Below are 19,456 nucleotides of genomic sequence, written 5' to 3' on the forward strand. Positions count from 1 at the left end.
GTGGATTTGATCTGTTGCACACAGTTTATTTAACAATATGGTATATAAGTAAGAAATAAGTTTTTTAACCAGTTTATACAGTGATTCCATTCTCTCTTCCTTATATTTATAGTATTTTGCTTAATAACTTGCATGATTTACATAAAAAAAAGTGGAGCCCCGGTCCAAGTGTGTGTGTGAGAGGATAAAATAAAAAAAAATAAATAAATAAAAAAAGGGAAACAAAGAAAGAAACCTCAACATTCTTAGCACTGTTTTTGTTTTTTAAATCTCTTCTATTTTTTTCCTCTATGCCGTTTTTTCATCCTCTTTGCCATTCTATGATGGATGAAGGCGGCCATGAGCTGCGGATTGGCCCGGAGAAAATTGAGGACTTGCTGCTGCTGCTGGGGGGAGCTGGGTGACCTCAGCAAGCGTAACAGTTCCTGCAGGACACCCGGGGCAACCGCTCCAGGTCTCTGAGGCACTGGTGGACGCTGTCCCTGTATCGGTACCATCATGCGTGGCTGTGGCTGCTGAGACATCATGGGGCATATTGGTCACATACACCAGCTTCATGTTATAGAATATAAGGTTTTCATGCATCATCTTAGTTTAATTAATGATGTGAAAATGAGTATAACGGCTACATAATTACACTTAATACATTCATAATACATTGAAGATGCAATAATTAATTAACTAATTATGCAATTAAATCAGAAAACATTAAGTAAATGAAAATATTGTTCCCTGACACACCGGGGTGGTTCCCTGTGCCCCATTTAAGGTGGAACGGGAAAATTCAAGCAAGAAGCTGGCGAAAAAGAAGCTGACTTCACTGTGACAGGGTGGTTCACTGTGATGAGGTGGTAACTGATGTGACGGGGTGGTTCACTGTGACGGGGTGGTAACTGATGTGACGGGGTGGTTCACTGTGACCTGGTGGTAACTGATGTGACGGGGTGGTTCACTGTGACGGGGTGGTAACTGATGTGACGGGGTGGTTCACTGTGACCTGGTGGTACCTGATGTGATGGGGTGGTTCACTGTAATGAGGTGGTAACTGATGTGACGGGGTGGTTCACTGTGACGGGGTGGTAACTGATGTGACGGGGTGGTTCACTGTGACCTGGTGGTACCTGATGTGATGGGGTGGTTCACTGTGACGGGGTGGTAACTGATGTGACGGGGTGGTTCACTGTGACCTGGTGGTACCTGATGTGACGGGGTGGTTCACTGTGATGGGGTAGTACCTGATTTGCCATTCTATGATGGATGAAGGCGGCCATGAGCTGCGGATTGGCCCGGAGAAAATTGAAGACTTGCTGCTGCTGCTGCTGGGGGGAGCTGGGTGACCTCAGCAAGCGTAACAGTTCCTGCAGGACACCCGGGGCAACCGCTCCAGGTCTCTGAGGCACTGGTGGACGCTGTCCCTGTATCGGTACCATCATGCGTGGCTGTGGCTGCTGAGACATCATGGGGCATATTGGTCACATACACCAGCTTCATGTTATAGAATATAAGGTTTTCATGAATCGTCTTAGTTTAATTAATGAAGTGAAAATGAGTATAATGGCTACATAATTACACTCAATACATTCATAATACATTGAAGATGCAATAATTAATTAACTAATTATGCAATTAAATCAGAAAACATTAAGTAAATGAAAATACTGTTCCCTGACACACCGGGGTGGTTCCCTGTGCCCCATTTAAGGTGGAACGGGAAAATTCAAGCAAGAAGCTGGCGAAAAAGAAGCTGACTTCACTGTGACAGGGTGGTTCACTGTGATGAGGTGGTAACTGATGTAACGGGGTGGCTCCCTGTGACGGGGTGGTAACTGATGTGACGGGGTGGTTCACTGTGACCTGGTGGTAACTGATGTGACGGGGTGGTTCACTGTGACCTGGTGGTAACTGATGTGACGGGGTGGTTCACTGTGACCTGGTGGTAACTGATGTGATGGGGTGGTTCACTGTGACCTGGTGGTACCTGATGTGACGGGGTGGTTCACTGTGATGGGGTAGTACCTGATGTGACAGGGTGATTCATTACATAAATAAATAACTACTACATCATGACCCCCCTGTATAGGCTATTAAATGAAATAAGCTTAATATAAAACCAGAGGAAAAACAATCACATCAACAGGTTCTCTGTGCTTCACCAACCACACTACCATATCTACATAAACACCACACAAACAATACTCATCACACAGACATGAGTGTGGATCACTGCGTTCCCTCCGTTATATAATCCTGTCCCACTTTCTGAGTGTAATATTCTTTAAACAGTGTAATTTTGGACAGTATCTTTCTTAAACTGCCGCTCTGTAATGGTACTGAATGCAGTCCAGCAGCGATGTTGACCGCCCCAAAACGGCGGCGCCGTTGACGTGTTTGGCTGGACCCAACGCGGCATCTAGGTATGTATATCTATGCCTGTAACGACCACTTCCAGCAAAAAATGCAGCCTTGTCTTTGTCGACTGGTCTACTGAGTTAAACTGGACCATTAAATTAAAGTTTAAAGGTTATAAAAGTGCAGTAGGACACTTTTCCACAGTCTGGTGTGATGAAGTCAACTTTACTAAAGCAACACAGCTCATCGTCAGATCCACATGTCGGTCCGAAGAGCGAAATCGGTGAAATCGGTCCGTCTTACCTGGTTAGATTCCAGTCTGGAGTCTCAGGAGTTCATATAAAAAGACGGGATAAAACAGCGCCGCAGACACAGCAGAAGCTCCGACTGCGATCGATCACAAACAGAGGAAGCGGCGGCAAACGCGCATGTGCAGTGAGAACCGTACTCAATTTTTACACAATATTTAAAAATATATTTAGAAATCTCAGGAAATCCAGGGCTCAGCTGTTTTTATTTTACTTAACATTTTGCCATGAGTCGAGCCGCCCACTGTTGATTCAAAATATGACGAAACTGCAACAGCAAAATAGAACTATTAGACATTGAATTGTTAAAAAATAATTCTAAATAAAAATAAAATGTGTTTGGTAGTTTTTTTAAAACTGCCTGTTTGCTTAAACTGGACACCAGGCCTCTTTTCTTTTTGCGCAACCGCTGGCTCTTACACTGTTGACTGGGGAAGGCGATCAGAACGCACATTGCTGCAGTGCATGCTGGGAACTGTAGTGCATCTCAGGATGAAACGGGCTGATAATAATAGAAAATTAAAATAACTTTGCGGCCCGAATAACTCAAAGAAGACACACACAGACAGAGATCTGGGACATCTGACCCCCACAGAGAGCCACGTTCTCTCTCACACACAGATCTGGTGGGAAGAACCTGCTTAGAACATCTTGGAGGGGAAACTGACCCACAGGCCGCACTGCCAATGAGTGGACACTTCAGCTCCACTCGCTGCCATGATGGATACTGACACCAAAATCTGCCCGTCTGCAGGTGAACTGAGCTCTTATTGACTTTGGAAGACATTCTTCGTTCGTCTGAACTAAAGGGCCGACATTATGGGAGAGCACGGAGCCCCGCCCATTCAGGCTCATGCTATAAGGAGGGTTTCAATCCAGACTGCTTTTTGGATGAGGCAGCCAATCAGAACAGAGCTCATTTACATCCATCAGCAGTGGTGGACGAAGTACACAAACCATGTACTTGAGTTAAAGTAGAGATACCCAAGGTCAAATATTACTCCAGTAAAAGTAGAAGTTCCTCCCTTTAGACCTCCACTTGAGTAAAAGTACAAAAGTATTTGCCTTCAAATGTACTTAAGTTAAGTTAGGTTAGTTCATCATTTATGTTGAATAGACTCTTCCAAACTTTTACACTGCTGCACTGACGCTGAACCGTGTGCTGCACTGGGTCGGTATGACCAACAGGTCAAAACAAGCTCAAAACAGAGTGCCCTGTGCCCTGATTGGTGTTTTTGCTTCGCGCTTCTTTCGTTTAGACATGTTACGTTTTTATACACACATAAACCAAAAGGAACAACAGATTTCTCATAATGTAGTGGAGTAAAAAGTAAGATATCTGACTTTGAAATGTAGAGGAGTGAAAGTAAAAAGTCACCCAAAATGGAAAAACTTCAGTAAAGATAAACAAAAAAACTACTTAAGTACGGCAACCAATTACCACTGTCCATCAGTCTTAAAGGCACAATACCAAAAAAGCAGCCTGGGATAAGGAGAAGTTGAAAAACATGAACTAGCGCAGTTCTTGGTGCATAAAACCTCATGAGTCTAATCAAAAGACGCCAGAGAAAACAAAATACAAGATCTGGGCCCGTTTTTATTTGACGTCTGTATTGTTTTAATAGCCTTTGTTCAGCAAGCAGCTCCTCTGCACATCCCTCACCTTCTCTCGCTCTTTACTTGCTTCCCCCTCAAGGAATTCACTACAGGGCTTACGTAAAAATCAACGTATGAAAGAAATCTGAGTTGTTCACTACCAGACTCGTCAAAGGATGGAAACGGCTGAGGCCTCAGATCTCTATGAAGCTCGATTAAAAGACTAAAAATATGCCAGAAGGGTGAATCGGGGTAAAATCACGGGGAAAAGATCTGAATACGACTCCCAGGCCTATTTTCATAAAACTTCCCGAAGATGAGCTGATTTAGGATCTTACTTAAGATGACCTTACAGATATGAACAGATCCTAGATCAGCACTCTACTCTCAGAAGCCTTATGAACAGACTGGGACACACTCTGACAAGAGGTGCACGGACTGCCTGATGCATATTGGACACTTAGATGGCCACAGCTCTCAGAATCTCAGTGTTTCTGCACTTAAGAGAGAAGAGAAAATCCTTTTTCAAGCGAATTGCTCACTAGTCACCAAGTAAACAAGTGGCTGTTTGCTCTGTTGTCCACCAGAAAAATGAACCTTTTAAAGGTTCACAGCATCATGTGTTACCAGTCGTAGCTAAAAGCGTTTTGTACCCAGACTGTCTGGTGTGAGCTGCACACTAAAACCACAGTAAATTTAAGCTTAGCTCTGGCGGAGAACTTGTAGAGAGGAGAACTACCACTCTGTAATGTCTTCTGGGCTTCTCAAACACTAGAGGGCGCTCCCGAGCGAGTCCAAAATGAATGGGTTGATATGGATCATCTGAGTTTATAAATGTTAAACATTTTTAATATAAAATAATACAATAATTTCCTGAACACAGAGCAGCATAAAACATTTTAACACCGCTGTTATATTTTTAAGAGCTTTTAAACCCGAGTTATAGGAGTTTAAAACGGCGCATCATGTGGGTCCGTGACGTCAGTGAGCGCGAACAGCCAATGAGCTGCTCCGCTCGCCAATCAATCATCACGCTCTAGCAGTAAGGCCCGCCTCCTGCTGCCCAAAACCCGTTTACTGTAGAAAAAAGGTAAGATTTCTGTTTTTTTTAGTGAAATCCATCCTTCTACTTCCTAAAACTAAAGGAAAGTTCTGGTTCAGTTATTAGCCGTTGAGCTCCATTAACCCCCATTCGTTGAGGACTCACTCGCAGGCGCCCTCTGCTGTTTAGCGGTCCTGTTTTTGATATAATGGGGGAAATAGGAAGAGGCCAGGCTCCTCATAAACCGGCTCTGGCTCTGGCTTTATTAGTCCGAAGGGAAACACTGTCTCAATTATCAAGCGAAATATTAGAAGCAAAGCAAGCAGTGATCATCTCTGCCCATCAGTGACCCCTCAGAGAGAGAAACTGTTGCCAAAACAGAAAACATTCACGCTGTTATACTTTATGGAATCGCTGTTTTCCTGTGAACATGCTGCACCAGCCTGTGGTCACTTTGCATGTCAGTGAAACGGCCTTTCACCATCAAACACTGATTCTCTGAAAACGTACCCGATACAGGCTTACAGACTGTTTCAGTGCAGTCTTGCACAGCTTGCAGTGGAACTGGTTTCCTCTTGTGCCGTATTTAAAGTAGTCTGGGCTTTGTGTTCAGGAGAAAAACTTCAGTACTTCAGGCACTCCAGGTGCCTCCCACAGCGCCAACTAGTGGATTTATTCCACTGTAGTCTATGCAACCTGTTGCTCCCACACGTCAGGCTAGCTCAGGGGTCTTCAACACGCGGCTCTTTTACTGCCCTGGTGTGGCTCCACAGCAGAATTAGACTTGCAGGTAAAAATAAAATAATCTTCCTTTACAGTAAAATAAAGCTCTGCTGATCGTTCAACACAGTTTATCAATAAATGGTCTTAAATGCTGGAGTTAATGTAGAACTGCTAATTCACCCTTTAACCCTGAAGGTTGGCGTGCAGACTGCTGGTCACCATAGCAACACAGATAACAATCTCGCCTAGCTAGCAGCTAACGAAACGGCAAAGAGAACGATTTAAGACGGACGTCAATGATTTGAAGACGAATGGACTTATTTGCATTTATAATCACTCCAGCTGGTTTCCTGATACGTTAAATCTGCAGTGAGAAACTGTCAAACACTAAAGTCACAAAGCTGAAGTCGCTTCTCATTCACCAGCTTCTTGTTCTGATTTTCCCGTTCCACCTTAAATGGTGCAGCAATACATTCTGGTGCCTCAGGCAGCATTTAAGGTGGAACGCGAAAATCAGAACAACAAGCGGGTGAATGAGACGCGACTTCAGCCTCGTAAAAAAACGAACGTTGAGACATTTTACAAGAAACTTTTCTACTTTTGTGGAAAAGTTTCCTGCCAGAGATGCGAGAAAAGTGACTATAGCTGAGCCAAAGCTTAAAGCAGAGCAAAGTAAGTCTGTTTTCATTTATCTTTTTTAGCCCATACTACAGGGCGATTCACTTGAAAGAGGCCCCGAATATTCTGTAATAACTCTATCTAGGACGAAGCAATCTGAACTAAACAACGTGCAATGAGCTCCTCAATGTATGGAGCTTCGAACAAGCCGGGATGCCCCTGCGTCGGACCGATGAGGTAGACGCCGGACAGCTATCGCGGCGTTTAACCTCCGTTTGCAACTTCCGGGTGCAGACCCCCGTACCCCTTCACTCAGTCAACTCAACTCATCAGGATGGCGGTGTACAGTATTGAGCAGCACGTCTTCATGGTGCGAACCTATTGGGTCACCAATTCGTTTAAGCAACGTCAGAGTGAATTTATTGATCCCATCTCAGGGCCGTCCGAAAATGTAATCGATTACACATACGTCAAGTTATGTAGCATATTTTTTTTGGTTCAGGTTGCTTCATCCTAACGGGAGTTGCAACAGAATATTCGGGGGAGTGAATCTCGAAGCACATACTGAGACACATTTACAGCCAAGATGGTAAAATGGATATAAAATATTGTGGCTTCCAAGCTGGTTTGATTTGTGTTGAAAGGACAAAATGGCTCTTCTTGTGGTTTTTGCGCTAGAAGCTGAAGTCAGCTCCCTATCTGCCTGCTTCTCCCCAGATAGCAAAATGTATCCGGCACGGATCCGGACCAGATCCTTCATAAAATCCGGACCGGATCCGTAAAACAGATCTGGTCCAGATATTATCCTTAAATAATAACAGGGCAATAATAAGACATATATAAATACAATAAGGCATTAAATATTAATAATTATTGATTAATAATGAAAAACATACATATTTAAACTATAAATATCCTCACCGTTCAAAGAAAAACGTACTGCAAATAAAACAAACAAAACATTCTCTTTACAGTAATCATGAAATTGGAGCACAAGAACAGTTGCCAGTGTAGAAAAATAAAAATCAATAAAAATGGAGATTCTCACACACACGCGCGCACACGCACACTAATTGATTCCATTATGTATTAAAGAAATCTGATTCAAATGTATTAGTGAATATAGCATTTTATGGTGTAAAATATATTACACCAATTCAATATGGAACAAATACAATGAACCAATATTACAACATCCATACTTAGCTAATTTTGTATATTTTAAAAGTATTCCAAACAATGTAAAATGATAAAAATAGGTAACACTTTATAATAATGAACTTTAATAAATATTAACTGACCATGAATAGCTGTAAACAGATCATTACTTTATCAGAATTTGTAAACATTTATAAACACTGTACATGCTGTTCATGTACAACAAACCCTTTCACTAATAAATAATGAGTTGCTCAGCATCTGTTCACATACAAATCATTGCAGCAAATTACTGAAATGCAGAACTTTATAACAGATAAGCTTTACATTTTGTCCAGCATGTATATACATTATATTTCCAAAAGTATTCGCTCGTCTGCCTTCACACGCATATGAACTTGAGTGACATCCCATTCTTAATCCATAGGGTTTAATATGATGTCGGCTATAACAGCTTCAACTCTTCTGGGAAGGCTTTCCACAAGGTTTAGGAGTGTTTATGGGAATTTTTGACCATTCTTCCGCATTTGTGAGGTCAGACACTGATGTTGGACGAGAAGAACTGGCTTGCAGTCTCCGCTCTAATTCATCACAAAGGTGTTCTATCGGGTTGAGGTCAGGACTCTGTGCAGGCCAGTCAGGTTCTTCCACACCAAACTCGCTCATCCATGTCTTTATGGACCTTGCTTTGTGCACTGGTGCGCAGTCATGGTGGAACAGGAAGGGGCCGTCCTCAAACTGTTCCCACAAAGTTGGGAGCATGAATTTGTCCAAAATCTCTTGGTGCTGAAGCATTAAGAGTTCCTTTCACTGGAACTAAGGGGCCGAGCCCAACTCCTGAAAAACAACCCCACACCATAATCCCCCTCCACCAAACTTTACACTCGGCACAATGCAGTCAGACAAGTACCGTTCTCCTGGCAACCGCCAAACCCAGACTCGTCCATGGGATTGCCAGACGGAGAAGCGTGATTCGTCACTCCAGAGAACACGTCTCCACTGCTCTAGAGTCCAGTGGCGGCGCTTTACACCACTGCATTCGACGCTTTGCATTGCGCTTGGTGATGTAAGGCTTGGATGCAGCTGCTCGGCCATGGAAACCCATTCCATGAAGCTCTCTACGCTGTTCTTGAGCTAATCTGAAGGCCACATGAGGTTTGGAGGTCTGTAGTGATTGACTCTGCAGAAAGTTGGTGACCTCTGTGCGCTATGTGCCTCAGCATCCGCTGACCCCGCTCTGTCATTTTACGTGGCCTACCACTTCGTGGCTGAGTTGCTGTCATTCCCAATTGCTTCCACTTTGTTATAACACCACTGACAGTTGATTGTGGAAGGCCACATAAAATGACAGAGTACTGAGAATGATCCACCTGCTCTGTGAGGGTCCATGGGGGTCCTGACCACTGAAGAACAGGGTAAAAGGGTGCTAACAAAGTATCAGAGAAACAGATGGACTACAGTCTGTAACTGTAGAACTACAAAGTGCACCTATATAGTAAGTGGAGCTGATAAAATGGACAATGAGCGTAGAAACATGGAGATGGTCATAATGTTATGCCTGATCAGTGTATGTGTTAGAACAGGGCAAGTATAATACTGTGCAGAGAAGAGGGTCCCTGGGACTGCACACATTCTGTGTTTACATCTTACGTCTTGTACACTAAAATTGTTGTAGTTCAGAATTAGTCCTTTGCATATGGTTTATTTAGATTTGGGTTGATGGGTTATACAAAATGACTTAGTGACTATCAGATACTATGACAAAGACTGACTGCATCAACTACATCAACTGCATGCTACTGTGAAACAGGATATCAAATGTGAAACAGGATAAAACTTCACTTCACTGGGTGTGGGGAACAACCTCTTGTGTAAACTATTTATTGCCATTTCATCATCAGGACCATCATATGGAGTGTCCAAAATTAATAATTTGTCCTGTGTGCTTTATTTTCTTAACAACAGGTAATCTGGTCATAAAACTGCATCACAGTGAGGTTATTGGTAACCACGTCATTGTTAAGGTGAGAGTAATATAATTTTTACACGACTATTTTAAGTTTCACCTCAGAGTAGTTTGCAGTTCCAAAGGGCGTTTGCCATGATGCTCCATTTTTGTGTTCGCAGTGACAAATGCAAGTAAAATACATATGCAGAAATTTGTAGACACATGGTTGTCCAATGTTTATTTTGAAATTAGTGGTATTAATAGGGAGCTTGTTCCAGCCTTCGCTGCAATATCAGCCTCTACTCTTCTGGGAAAGGCTTCACAGATGACGGAACATTGCTGTGAAGATTTGTTTGCGTTCAGCCACAAGTGAATTAGCATTAGTTGGATCACTCCAACTCATCCCAGAGATATTCAGGGGTGGTGCTGGGCCTGTCGCAAGAACAACAAATCACCTAATCTCAATTATTTGAGAAGATCTCAGTTTTTTTAGATGACTTAAATAATTTGCCACAATAATTAGATTTCATAGTCAAATTATGCTGCAACTAACAAAATTTGAATTGGTTGTAAAGGTTCGAGGTGTATACGCTTAAATTAACAGAAGCAGTAATGCAGGCGTGTCCAGTCTTACTTGCAAAGGGCTGGTGTGGCTGCACGTTTTCATTGCAACAAAGAAAGAGCTCACATGATCAGTTGTTTAAAGACAGAGACTGACTGATTAAACTATTAGAATCAGGTGTCTTCCTCTTGTTTGGAACAAAAACCTGCACCCACTCTGGCCCTTTGTGGATAACATTGGGACGCTTATAGCAAAAAGAAAGTATCCACTCTCCCTAAATTGCATGGAGTGCTAACCTACAATCTCAAAGGAAGAACCAAGCAAAATTGAGACTGGAAGGTGGGACTTTTCCTAAACTTTCAAGATTTTTTTTTAGTTGAGCTCAGTAATCCAGTAAAAATGATTTACTGCAATAAACATACTACGCAGCAGTGCATGTACACCATATTTTAACGTTTTAATTTCCATCCTGACTCAATAATGCTACTTCTTCTAATTTTAACAAAACAGTCATACCTAGTGCAGTTTTAAATAAAGTAAAAGTTTAAAGCTATTATGGTTTACAAATGCCCGGCTTGTGACAGGCACCTTTACTAAACATTTTGTTAATGTCACACCAGAGAACACATTTTTACAGCCAATGCTTGAAAAATTAGGTATACAAGTATGTAATTTTATGTGAATATAAGAAAAAATTGCAACTGAAATTTGAGCTTAAATTTTTTATCTGCACTGATGATAAATGTCAGTAAAAGATGCCTGATCTTTGACTTAAAATATTTCTCCATTTTGTTTTTTTGTGGCATCTATCTTTGTAATTCTAGATTTCTACATGTTCCTGTTAACTGAATTCCTGAGCACCAAAACAGTGGCAGTGGTGCCCAAAAGCTGGTATGCTGATGGGGTCACCTATTGGCCAAATTACAAAAGTGAACATTAGAATAAAATTAAACAGTAAAAAAAATTGTATTAAGAATTACAAGACTTTCTTTTAAAAAAATCTTGCGAGCTACTTTGAATAACCTAGGTTTGGTTCCTGACTTCTGCTCTCCAGCCATTGCATAGATTTGTTTCAGTCCCTCCACAGACCTAATTTTTTTTATCATTTTGTACTTGTACTACACTTGTTCTATCTATCTATCTATCTATTGTTCTATCTATCCATTCTATAATTCTCTATCTATCTATCTGTCTATTGTGCAGCAGCAGATCAGCTATTGTCTCTGACTTTACATCTACAAGGTGGCCTGACAAGGTAGGAGTGTGTGATAGAGTGGACAGTGAGTGGACACAGTGTTTAAAAACTCCAGCAGCACTGCTGTGTCTGATCCACTCTGACCAGCGCAACACACACTAACACACCACCACCACATCAGTGTCACTGCAGTGTTGAGAATGATCCACCACCCAAATAATACCTGCTCTGTGAGGGTCCATGGGGTCCTGACCACTGAAGAACAGGGTAAAAGTATGCAGAGAAACAGATGGACTACAGTCTGTAATTGTAGAACTACAAAGTGCACCTATATAGTAAGTGGAGCTGATAAAATGGACAATGAGCATAGAAAATGTTATGCCTGATCAGTGTACGTTCAGAAAATTCAACACACACACACACACACACACACACACACAAAAAAAAACACCTATCAAACAACACGTTATGTGTGAAATAAAGGTATGGCCACAAATCCACCTCTATGAGGCAAAGCAGCACATTTCTGTACAAGCTCAGAGACCTTGGCACATTTGAGAAAATCTGATGTGTGGGAAATTGTATAGATATTTAAAAAGTCTGAGCTGAATGGATAGGTGAAGAAACAAGACTTCTCTGAAAATACTTTGTACACTACATACACTCCATCACTACATTCTACAATGTTATGTATTAGACAAATATCTTCTCCAATCATAAATACATTATTTCCTGTAGATACTTTTATAGTCCATTTTTCACACTGCATTTCACCATACTGTGCTTTCACTGACAAACCATTTGTGATCGGTCCAACAAAGTGTGGCTTTTTCAAAGTGGACACTTTTGAAACAGTGTCACTGATTTGTACCTCTGACACTCTACGAATTACTTGGGCAAGAGGAAAATCTGGTTTTCTGACTAGCCTTTTCAATTTCTGTAGGTAGTTCTCAAACGGAAATGCAGATACTGTATCAAGGCAGCCATGCAGCTCTACGTCATGTGACAGATGTACCAATCCATGTACATTATAAACTATTTGGTCTTTGCCATATATCTCACCAAAGTGACTAACAAAAGATACCAGCAGTTTGTGAGCATATCGGCTATGACATGACAATCTAGAGCTTACTAGAATGGCAATACCAGAGAAAAGCAGCATAAAATTAGTGTACATACCTTTGTCAAGAAAGGAAGCTAGAATGACAGGGCCTGTGTAGAGCAAAAACTCTCTGAATTCAGTAGCCTTCCAACGATCTATTTCTCTCAGAGATCTAGGCTTTCTGGCAAACTCAACTGGTATATGTGGACGCATCTCTAACAGACGAGCTGACATTCTTTCAACTACCTTTGCAGGGGACACGGAACTGTAGAGGACCCCTGAGCCAGATGTTTAGTAAACGTCTGACAACACCCAAACAGACGCAATGCATGTAATCAACAGGAAACTGTGAAACCATGCCAACGCTGCAACCGTGGAACGGATGTGGTCCTTCATGATGATGATTTTCATCAAGCATTTTTTCAAATGATTCATCCGTCCTTAAAGCAGAGGTTGTACAAGGGTATGTCATACGGCCATTAGTATAAAACCCAGGTTGTGTACATTTATCACAACCATAGTAGCCATTGTAACTCTTTGTGTTTTTAACAAAGGCTCTGGCTGGTGTGTCACAAATTACTGTGTCCAACTTCAGCTTTAGCTTTTTACCATTCAAATCAAAACCCTGCTCAAGGTCTCGTAGCTCACTGACAAAATCTTTAAGAAATTCCCTAGCTGAGTCAGGTTTTCTTGTGCCACAAAACAAACCTATCAATGCTGGCTCTTTCATGGGAACACTGACTAGCAGCCCAAGGATAGGCCACAGCTGCATGCCAGAACTCTTAAACAAAGGAAGTCCATCTATATTTATTTGCAACTTTAACATGAAATTATCAGCAAGAGTGTGTATGGTCTGAGAAAGTGTATTTTTAAGCGATGACAGAATCCCAAAATGGTGGTACTGTCCCCCTGCCCTTTCCACAATAGTGTAATTTGTTTTGGTCTTAAGGAGGGTCCTTGCATCCTTTGGAAGATCAAAATGGTACACACGAAGTATGCTTAGCAGTGCTGTCAAGGCAACTAGAGAAATGCCAAACTGTACAGCCCAGCTAGCGATAGTGTCAGAGAGAGAACTTGACTCATGGAAGGTTTCATCACCAGAACTGTGTTCTGAATTAGACCTCTCTTTTGGCCAGGCTACTCCACCCAAAAGAGAACCTACAGAAGGCTCTAAATCTATGCCCATGTCCTCTTCCCCTTCACTTTCTGTGACTGGAGTTGGACTTTCTGGTTCCCCAATAACCGTTCCAAGGTCTCTCTCTACACTTGGTCCACAGTCAACAGTGAAGTTTTTACAGTCATCCCTAATTTGTCCAAGACGTCTATTTAGGTCTACATGGACTCTCCGTCTTATAGCTGAACTGGAGATTGGACCAGACTTTCTATTCATTTTGTCTAAAAAGGACAATTTCACAGACACACAAAACAGATACAATATGAATCTATGAGGCATGAATTTGAAAAAGACAACAACTTATAGTTATGTATTTAAGTCTCACTTACTCTGTAAAATGTAACTCTGCATGATTAAATTATTTTAGGTAAATTTAACAGCACAGACTGGTCAAAGTTCGAAAAGAGTCACTGCAGCAGTTTTGCCACAGTCTTTTATTTTTTCAAAAATTGGGGAAATCCAATTTTGGATGTTATTAAAATATACACAGTTAACACTACAAACCCAATTCCAAGAATGGGGGACAGTAGGTAAAACACAAATAAAAACAAAGTATCAATTTTTAAATATTTTTATGATATTTAATTTAAAACAGATGATACAGATCTTTAACATTTTTACTCCAATAAACTATATAAACTTTATTGATTTTTGCAAGCATACATTGTTTAAAAAAGTTGGGACAGGGGCAATATGAGATAAGGAAGTTTGTGTAAACATGCCCCTGTCCCAACTTTTTGGAACATGTTCAATGCATCAGATTTAGAATAAGCCTATATTTTTAAAAATACTGAGTAGGAAATTAAATCTTATCCTTACACTGTTTTTAAAACGAATACAGGTCTCAAAAGAACTGCACATCATTGCTGTGTTTTTATTACTGTCCCAATGTTTTTAGAATTGGCCTGTTGCTCAACAGACCTACTAGGTTAAGGGTTCCCATTAAGCTGATGTACCTTTTCATTCCCAATCCAAATTTCAGGACTTTCTATCACAAAAATTCTATTTAACATTCTGTAAACAAAAAAATTAAGACGTACTTTGTCACATCTTAAATACTGTTCATTTGTATCATTATCTTTTTATGTATGCCTTTGAATGAAATAATTAAAATACTACTAAAATACTATAAGATAATAAAAAACATTATTAAAAAATAGGATTTTCCTACAGTTATATATTTCTCAATTTATTTATTTATTTATTATTTATTTTGTTTTATTAATACAATTTCTGTACCTATAGTTTTAACAATTGTTCACTTTATTCATTTATTCATTCACATATTCATGTATTTTTTTATTTTTTTATTAATTCATTTTTTTCATTAATACATTTATTTATTTCTGTATTTCTTCATTCATGGGGGGCATGTTTTTCATGTTCCGGTTTAGCAATCAAGACCAGGAGGATAAGAGTTGATTAAACTGTTCTTTCACCAACTCCATAAAGAGCTGCAATGCCACAGACAGACAAACCTGCCGATAAATAACTCTCAATGGCTTCCACAGGCCGTATGTAAGAAGGTGTGATCTGAATTTTGCTAAAAAGACAATGAACCACCTCCTCCGAAATTCTGAACACTACAGGTCGACCTCCGTATCAGCAGATGAGCTAAATGGAGCAAACTGTCCCCACAGCCTCCGCTCAAAAGAGTCAGTAATCCGGACCTTAATTTTCAGCCAGATCAGCCAGAAGTCTCGGATGTCTGTCTGTCTGCTGCCTGTAAGAAGCCATCATTGTACTGTCTTGTCCTTGGTTACCACTAAGAGAGCAAGACATATACAATCGATCTACAGAATCTGACATTGAGACCAATGGGAATATTAACACGCTGTGACATCATTTACTGGCAGCCCCTTTATTAGCATAAAGACAAGGAAATACAGAAATGAATAAATAGAGAAATTAATAAATATAGAAATGAACAGTTACGGAAATAAATGAATAGAAAAACAAAAACGTAAATACAGATATACTAATTTATATAAGATTTAGTAATATATTAATTGTTATGTATATTTATTTTTTAGATTTTACATCATTATTCTTTGCTATTCTACTTCATATATTAATTTACTAAGTCATTTATTTTTAATTTTATTTATTTTTCATTTAGCCAAATCTGGTCCTCCATAGTGCTCATACTGGCTCTTAAAATGATGGTAGACACCGAAACATAGGACCAATTCTACAAGGCAACTTCTGACTCGCACATGAGTTACTGAGTGAGTAGACAAAACTAAACAACATGTCAGCGGTGTTGACTGACATGGAACACTACAAATGCCTATATTAAAATTTATAACAAGTATTTTTTGACAATAGTAGTGCAATGAAAAAAAAGTGGTTGAATTTACATGATTCAGAAGAGCATACTGGTTACACATATCTGAAATATGTTAAATCAATTTAATATAATTGATTACCTACAGTAATTATGTTGATGTAACATTTTATTCATGCAGAGCCAATGTACACATTTGAATCATGTAAATTTAAACCAACCTTTCAGCACCCTTTTTTTCAGTGTAGGTGATATACGAGTTTGAATTCTTTAAGGTATTCATTTCACTAGCAAAAAGCCATATAACACAACGTACAAACAGTGTAAAACACACTAACAGGAGTGTCTTACCAGAACTGTTGAGCCAGGCTTGATTCAGTGTAGGTCAGTATGCCAAGAGACAGCCCAATCAATACTGAAGCAAGGTTAGTTGCTGAGGCTGTTTGAAGGCTGAGACGTGTGGAAAAGAGCAGAGGACACCGGTTAAAATCAGCAATACTGGTCTTATTCACCTGATGCAGTCTGAATAAACACTGCATTGCTTCAGACAGCTAGACAGCCAGGGTGATCATTTATTCACAAAAATAAATGTAACTGAGAGCATGCAAGCTAGCTAATACCAATCAGCAACCAATAAACTAATACAATAGTCAATGAATAAAGTCTTAGCTAACGCTAAAAACCCAAAACTTCTGGTGACATACAGCTAACGTTTGCTAAGAAACATGAGAACATTACTGCACAGCACACCAGCTAAAGTTAGCAGATGTAACGTTAGCTAACGTTAGCTATTAGCTAGCTGATCAGTTATTAGTCAAGGAAATGTTGGCCAAACGTGTGGATTTTTCTTTACCAAGTGTTCAAATTGGTAAACAATAAGTTAACAATAAAAATAACACTAACTAGTTATTAATCTATAAATAGTACACGTTTACAAGTACAAGGCTACTAACTTTAGCTAGCTAACGTGGCTAGCTAGCTATTTTTTCCCCCAAATAGGCTGTAATATGAGTCTGCTAGCCTAGCGTTACCTCGAAAATGAACTGCCGGAGATGTTAAGGATAGCTTTAAAAACAAGAAAAACACGTTTCAGGCAGTGCTGATCATTTAGATACCTAAAAGTTATATGTTTATATAAATAAAATTGCAAGCAGTACTCACCAAAGACGACTGAAAACCGTTAGCAGTGGGCGACCGTTAAACCGAAGAAGTTCAAATTTCAAATGGAACATCTCCTCCGTGCAAGATGCGGCTGTGAATCAGTGCATACGTCACAGTGAATCGACTCGCGAAACCGAAACCGAATTGGAGCCGGGCCGAATACGCTAAACGGAGGTTACTGTGACACGGATCTGCCGTAGGAAAAGCGGATCCGGAACGGAGTCCGCTGCTATCTGGGTCGTTTGAATTTCCCGGTCAACCTTAAATAGTGCAGCAGTTACAACCGTGCAAGGTTTACCGTTTCAGGCTCCATTCTGGAGTCTCGGGGGTTCATATGAAGACACAGGATGACCGCAGAGCTGTAACCTGTAGCGCTGGACTGAGACAGGAAGAGGCGGAGAAAACTTTACGTGTCCGCGCATGCGCAGTGAGGGCACTACAACGTTATCAGTACATAAATAGTGACGCGCTACAGGGCAGAAGACACGCACAGACAGAGAGCTGGGACATCTGACCCCCACGGAGAGCCGCGCTCTCACACGCACAGGTCTGCTGGGAAGAACCCGCTTAGAAGGGGAAACTGACCCACAGGCCGCACTGCAGACCCCAATGAGTGGACACTTCAGCTCCACTCGGCTGAACTAAAGGGCCGACATCATGGGAGAGCACGGAGCCCCTAAAGCGACATGGGGCTATTTTTCAATGAGGCGTGTTCCCGTGGCCACGACTTAATGTATTGAGTCCACAGGTTAAGTTTCTCCTAAGATTAATATCGTGAGGCCACAAGTTAATACATTGAGGCTAAACTTTTATGGCGACAAATGAATATATTGAGGCCACGAGTTAAGTTTCTCTTGGCCACAAATTAGTATACTGAGGCCACAAGTTAAGTTTCTCCTGGCCACAAATAAACTGAGGCCGCAAGTCAATACACTGATGCTTCGTGTTAACTTTCTCATAGCCACAAATGAATATATTGAGGCCACAAGTTAAGTTTCTCCTGGTCACAAACATATTGAGGCCACAAGTAATAGAATAACACTACATGTTTAGTGTCTCATGTCCACAAATGAATATATTGAGGCCACAAGTTAATACACTGACGCTACGCAATAGCATTTCTCATGGCCATAAATTTATATATTGAGGCCACAAGTTAAGTTTCTCCTGGAACTGATATATTGAGGCCACAAGTTAATACATTAAGGCTACACGTTAAGCTTTTCATGGCCACTAGTTAAGTTTCTTCTGGTCACAAATGTATTGAGGCCATGAGTAATACACTGGCTCTACGCATCAAGTTTCTCATGGCCACATATTAACATATTAAGGCAACGAGTTAAGTTTCTTCTGGCCTCAATATATTAATTTGTGGCCACACCTTGTTAAAAAATATCACCTTGACACTGAAACAAAGAAAAAAGTCTTATTTATCAAATGAAATTTTACTAGCAAGTAGAGGCCTTTTTCTTATCTAAGTCGATGCTTATAGAAAACGTACCTGGTCTGGCTTACAGACTGTATTTGGGCTTTGTGTTCAGCAGACATAACTTATTCTGTACTTCAGGCACTCCAGGTGCCTCCCACAGCGCCAACTAGTGGATTTATTCCACTGTAGTCTATGCAACCTGTAGCTCCCACACGTCAGGCTAGCTCAGGGGTCTTCAACACGCGGCTCTTTTACTGCCCTGGTGTGGCTCCACAGCAGAATTAGACTTGCAGGTAAAAATAAAATAATCCTCCTTTACAGTAAAATAAAGCTCTGCTGATCGTTCAACACAGTTTAACAATAAACGGTCTTAAACTCTGGAGTTAATGTAGAACTGCTAATTCACCCTTTAACCCTGAAGGTTGGCGTGCAGACTGCTGGTCACCATAGCAACACAGATAACAATCTCGCCTAGCTAGCAGCTAACGAAACGGCAAAGAGAACGATTTAAGACGGACGTCAATGATTTGAAGACGAATGGACTTATTTGCATTTATAATCACTCCAGCTGGTTTCCTGATACGTTAAATCTGCAGTGAGAAACTGTCAAACACTAAAGTCACAAAGCTGAAGTCGCTTCTCATTCACCAGCTTGTTGTTGCGATTTTCCCGTTCCACCTTAAATGGTGCAGCAATACATTCTGGTGCCTCAGGCAGCATTTAAGGTGGAACGCGAAAATCAGAACAAGCGGGTGAATGAGACGCGACTTCAGCCTCGTAAAAAAACGAACGTTGAGACATTTT

General features: G+C 40.7%; 1 protein-coding gene across 7 annotated transcripts; it reads right to left on the reverse strand.

Annotated features, from left to right (window-relative positions):
- Window position 1: 1 nt before the first annotated feature.
- LOC118804601 (CREB-binding protein-like) lies at window positions 2-17,621 on the reverse strand. 7 transcript variants are annotated; one of them, XR_005006997.1, is made up of 5 exons: window positions 17,224-17,621; window positions 17,094-17,127; window positions 16,414-16,512; window positions 1,236-1,445; window positions 2-515 (listed from the first exon to the last, which is right to left on the reverse strand). XR_005006997.1 is itself a non-coding variant. In XM_036565138.1 (3 exons), the coding sequence occupies exons 2-3, from the start codon at window positions 1,431-1,433 to the stop codon at window positions 276-278; spliced, it is 438 nt and encodes a 145-aa protein (XP_036421031.1). In that variant the 5' UTR covers window positions 1,434-1,445; window positions 1,755-2,148; the 3' UTR covers window positions 2-275. The 7 variants fall into 7 exon arrangements, 1 of the variants encoding a protein (XP_036421031.1); XR_005006996.1 differs by having other exon boundaries at window positions 2-512; window positions 1,236-1,448; XR_005006995.1 differs by having other exon boundaries at window positions 1,236-1,448.
- Window positions 17,622-19,456: the final 1,835 nt, after the last annotated feature.

This window comes from Colossoma macropomum, unplaced genomic scaffold (genome assembly GCF_904425465.1).
Source record: "Colossoma macropomum unplaced genomic scaffold, Colossoma_macropomum, whole genome shotgun sequence".
Classification (NCBI taxonomy): domain Eukaryota; kingdom Metazoa; phylum Chordata; class Actinopteri; order Characiformes; family Serrasalmidae; genus Colossoma; species Colossoma macropomum.

Bases quoted from the DNA above. Each gene is read 5' to 3' on its own strand.
- LOC118804601 (XM_036565138.1), bottom strand. From the start codon at position 1,433: ATGATGGTACCGATACAGGGACAGCGTCCACCAGTGCCTCAGAGACCT. The intron at 516-1,235 runs GTACTACCCCAT...ATGATGTCTCAG, and splicing joins ATCATAGAATGGCAAATCAG to CAGCCACAGCCACGCATGAT.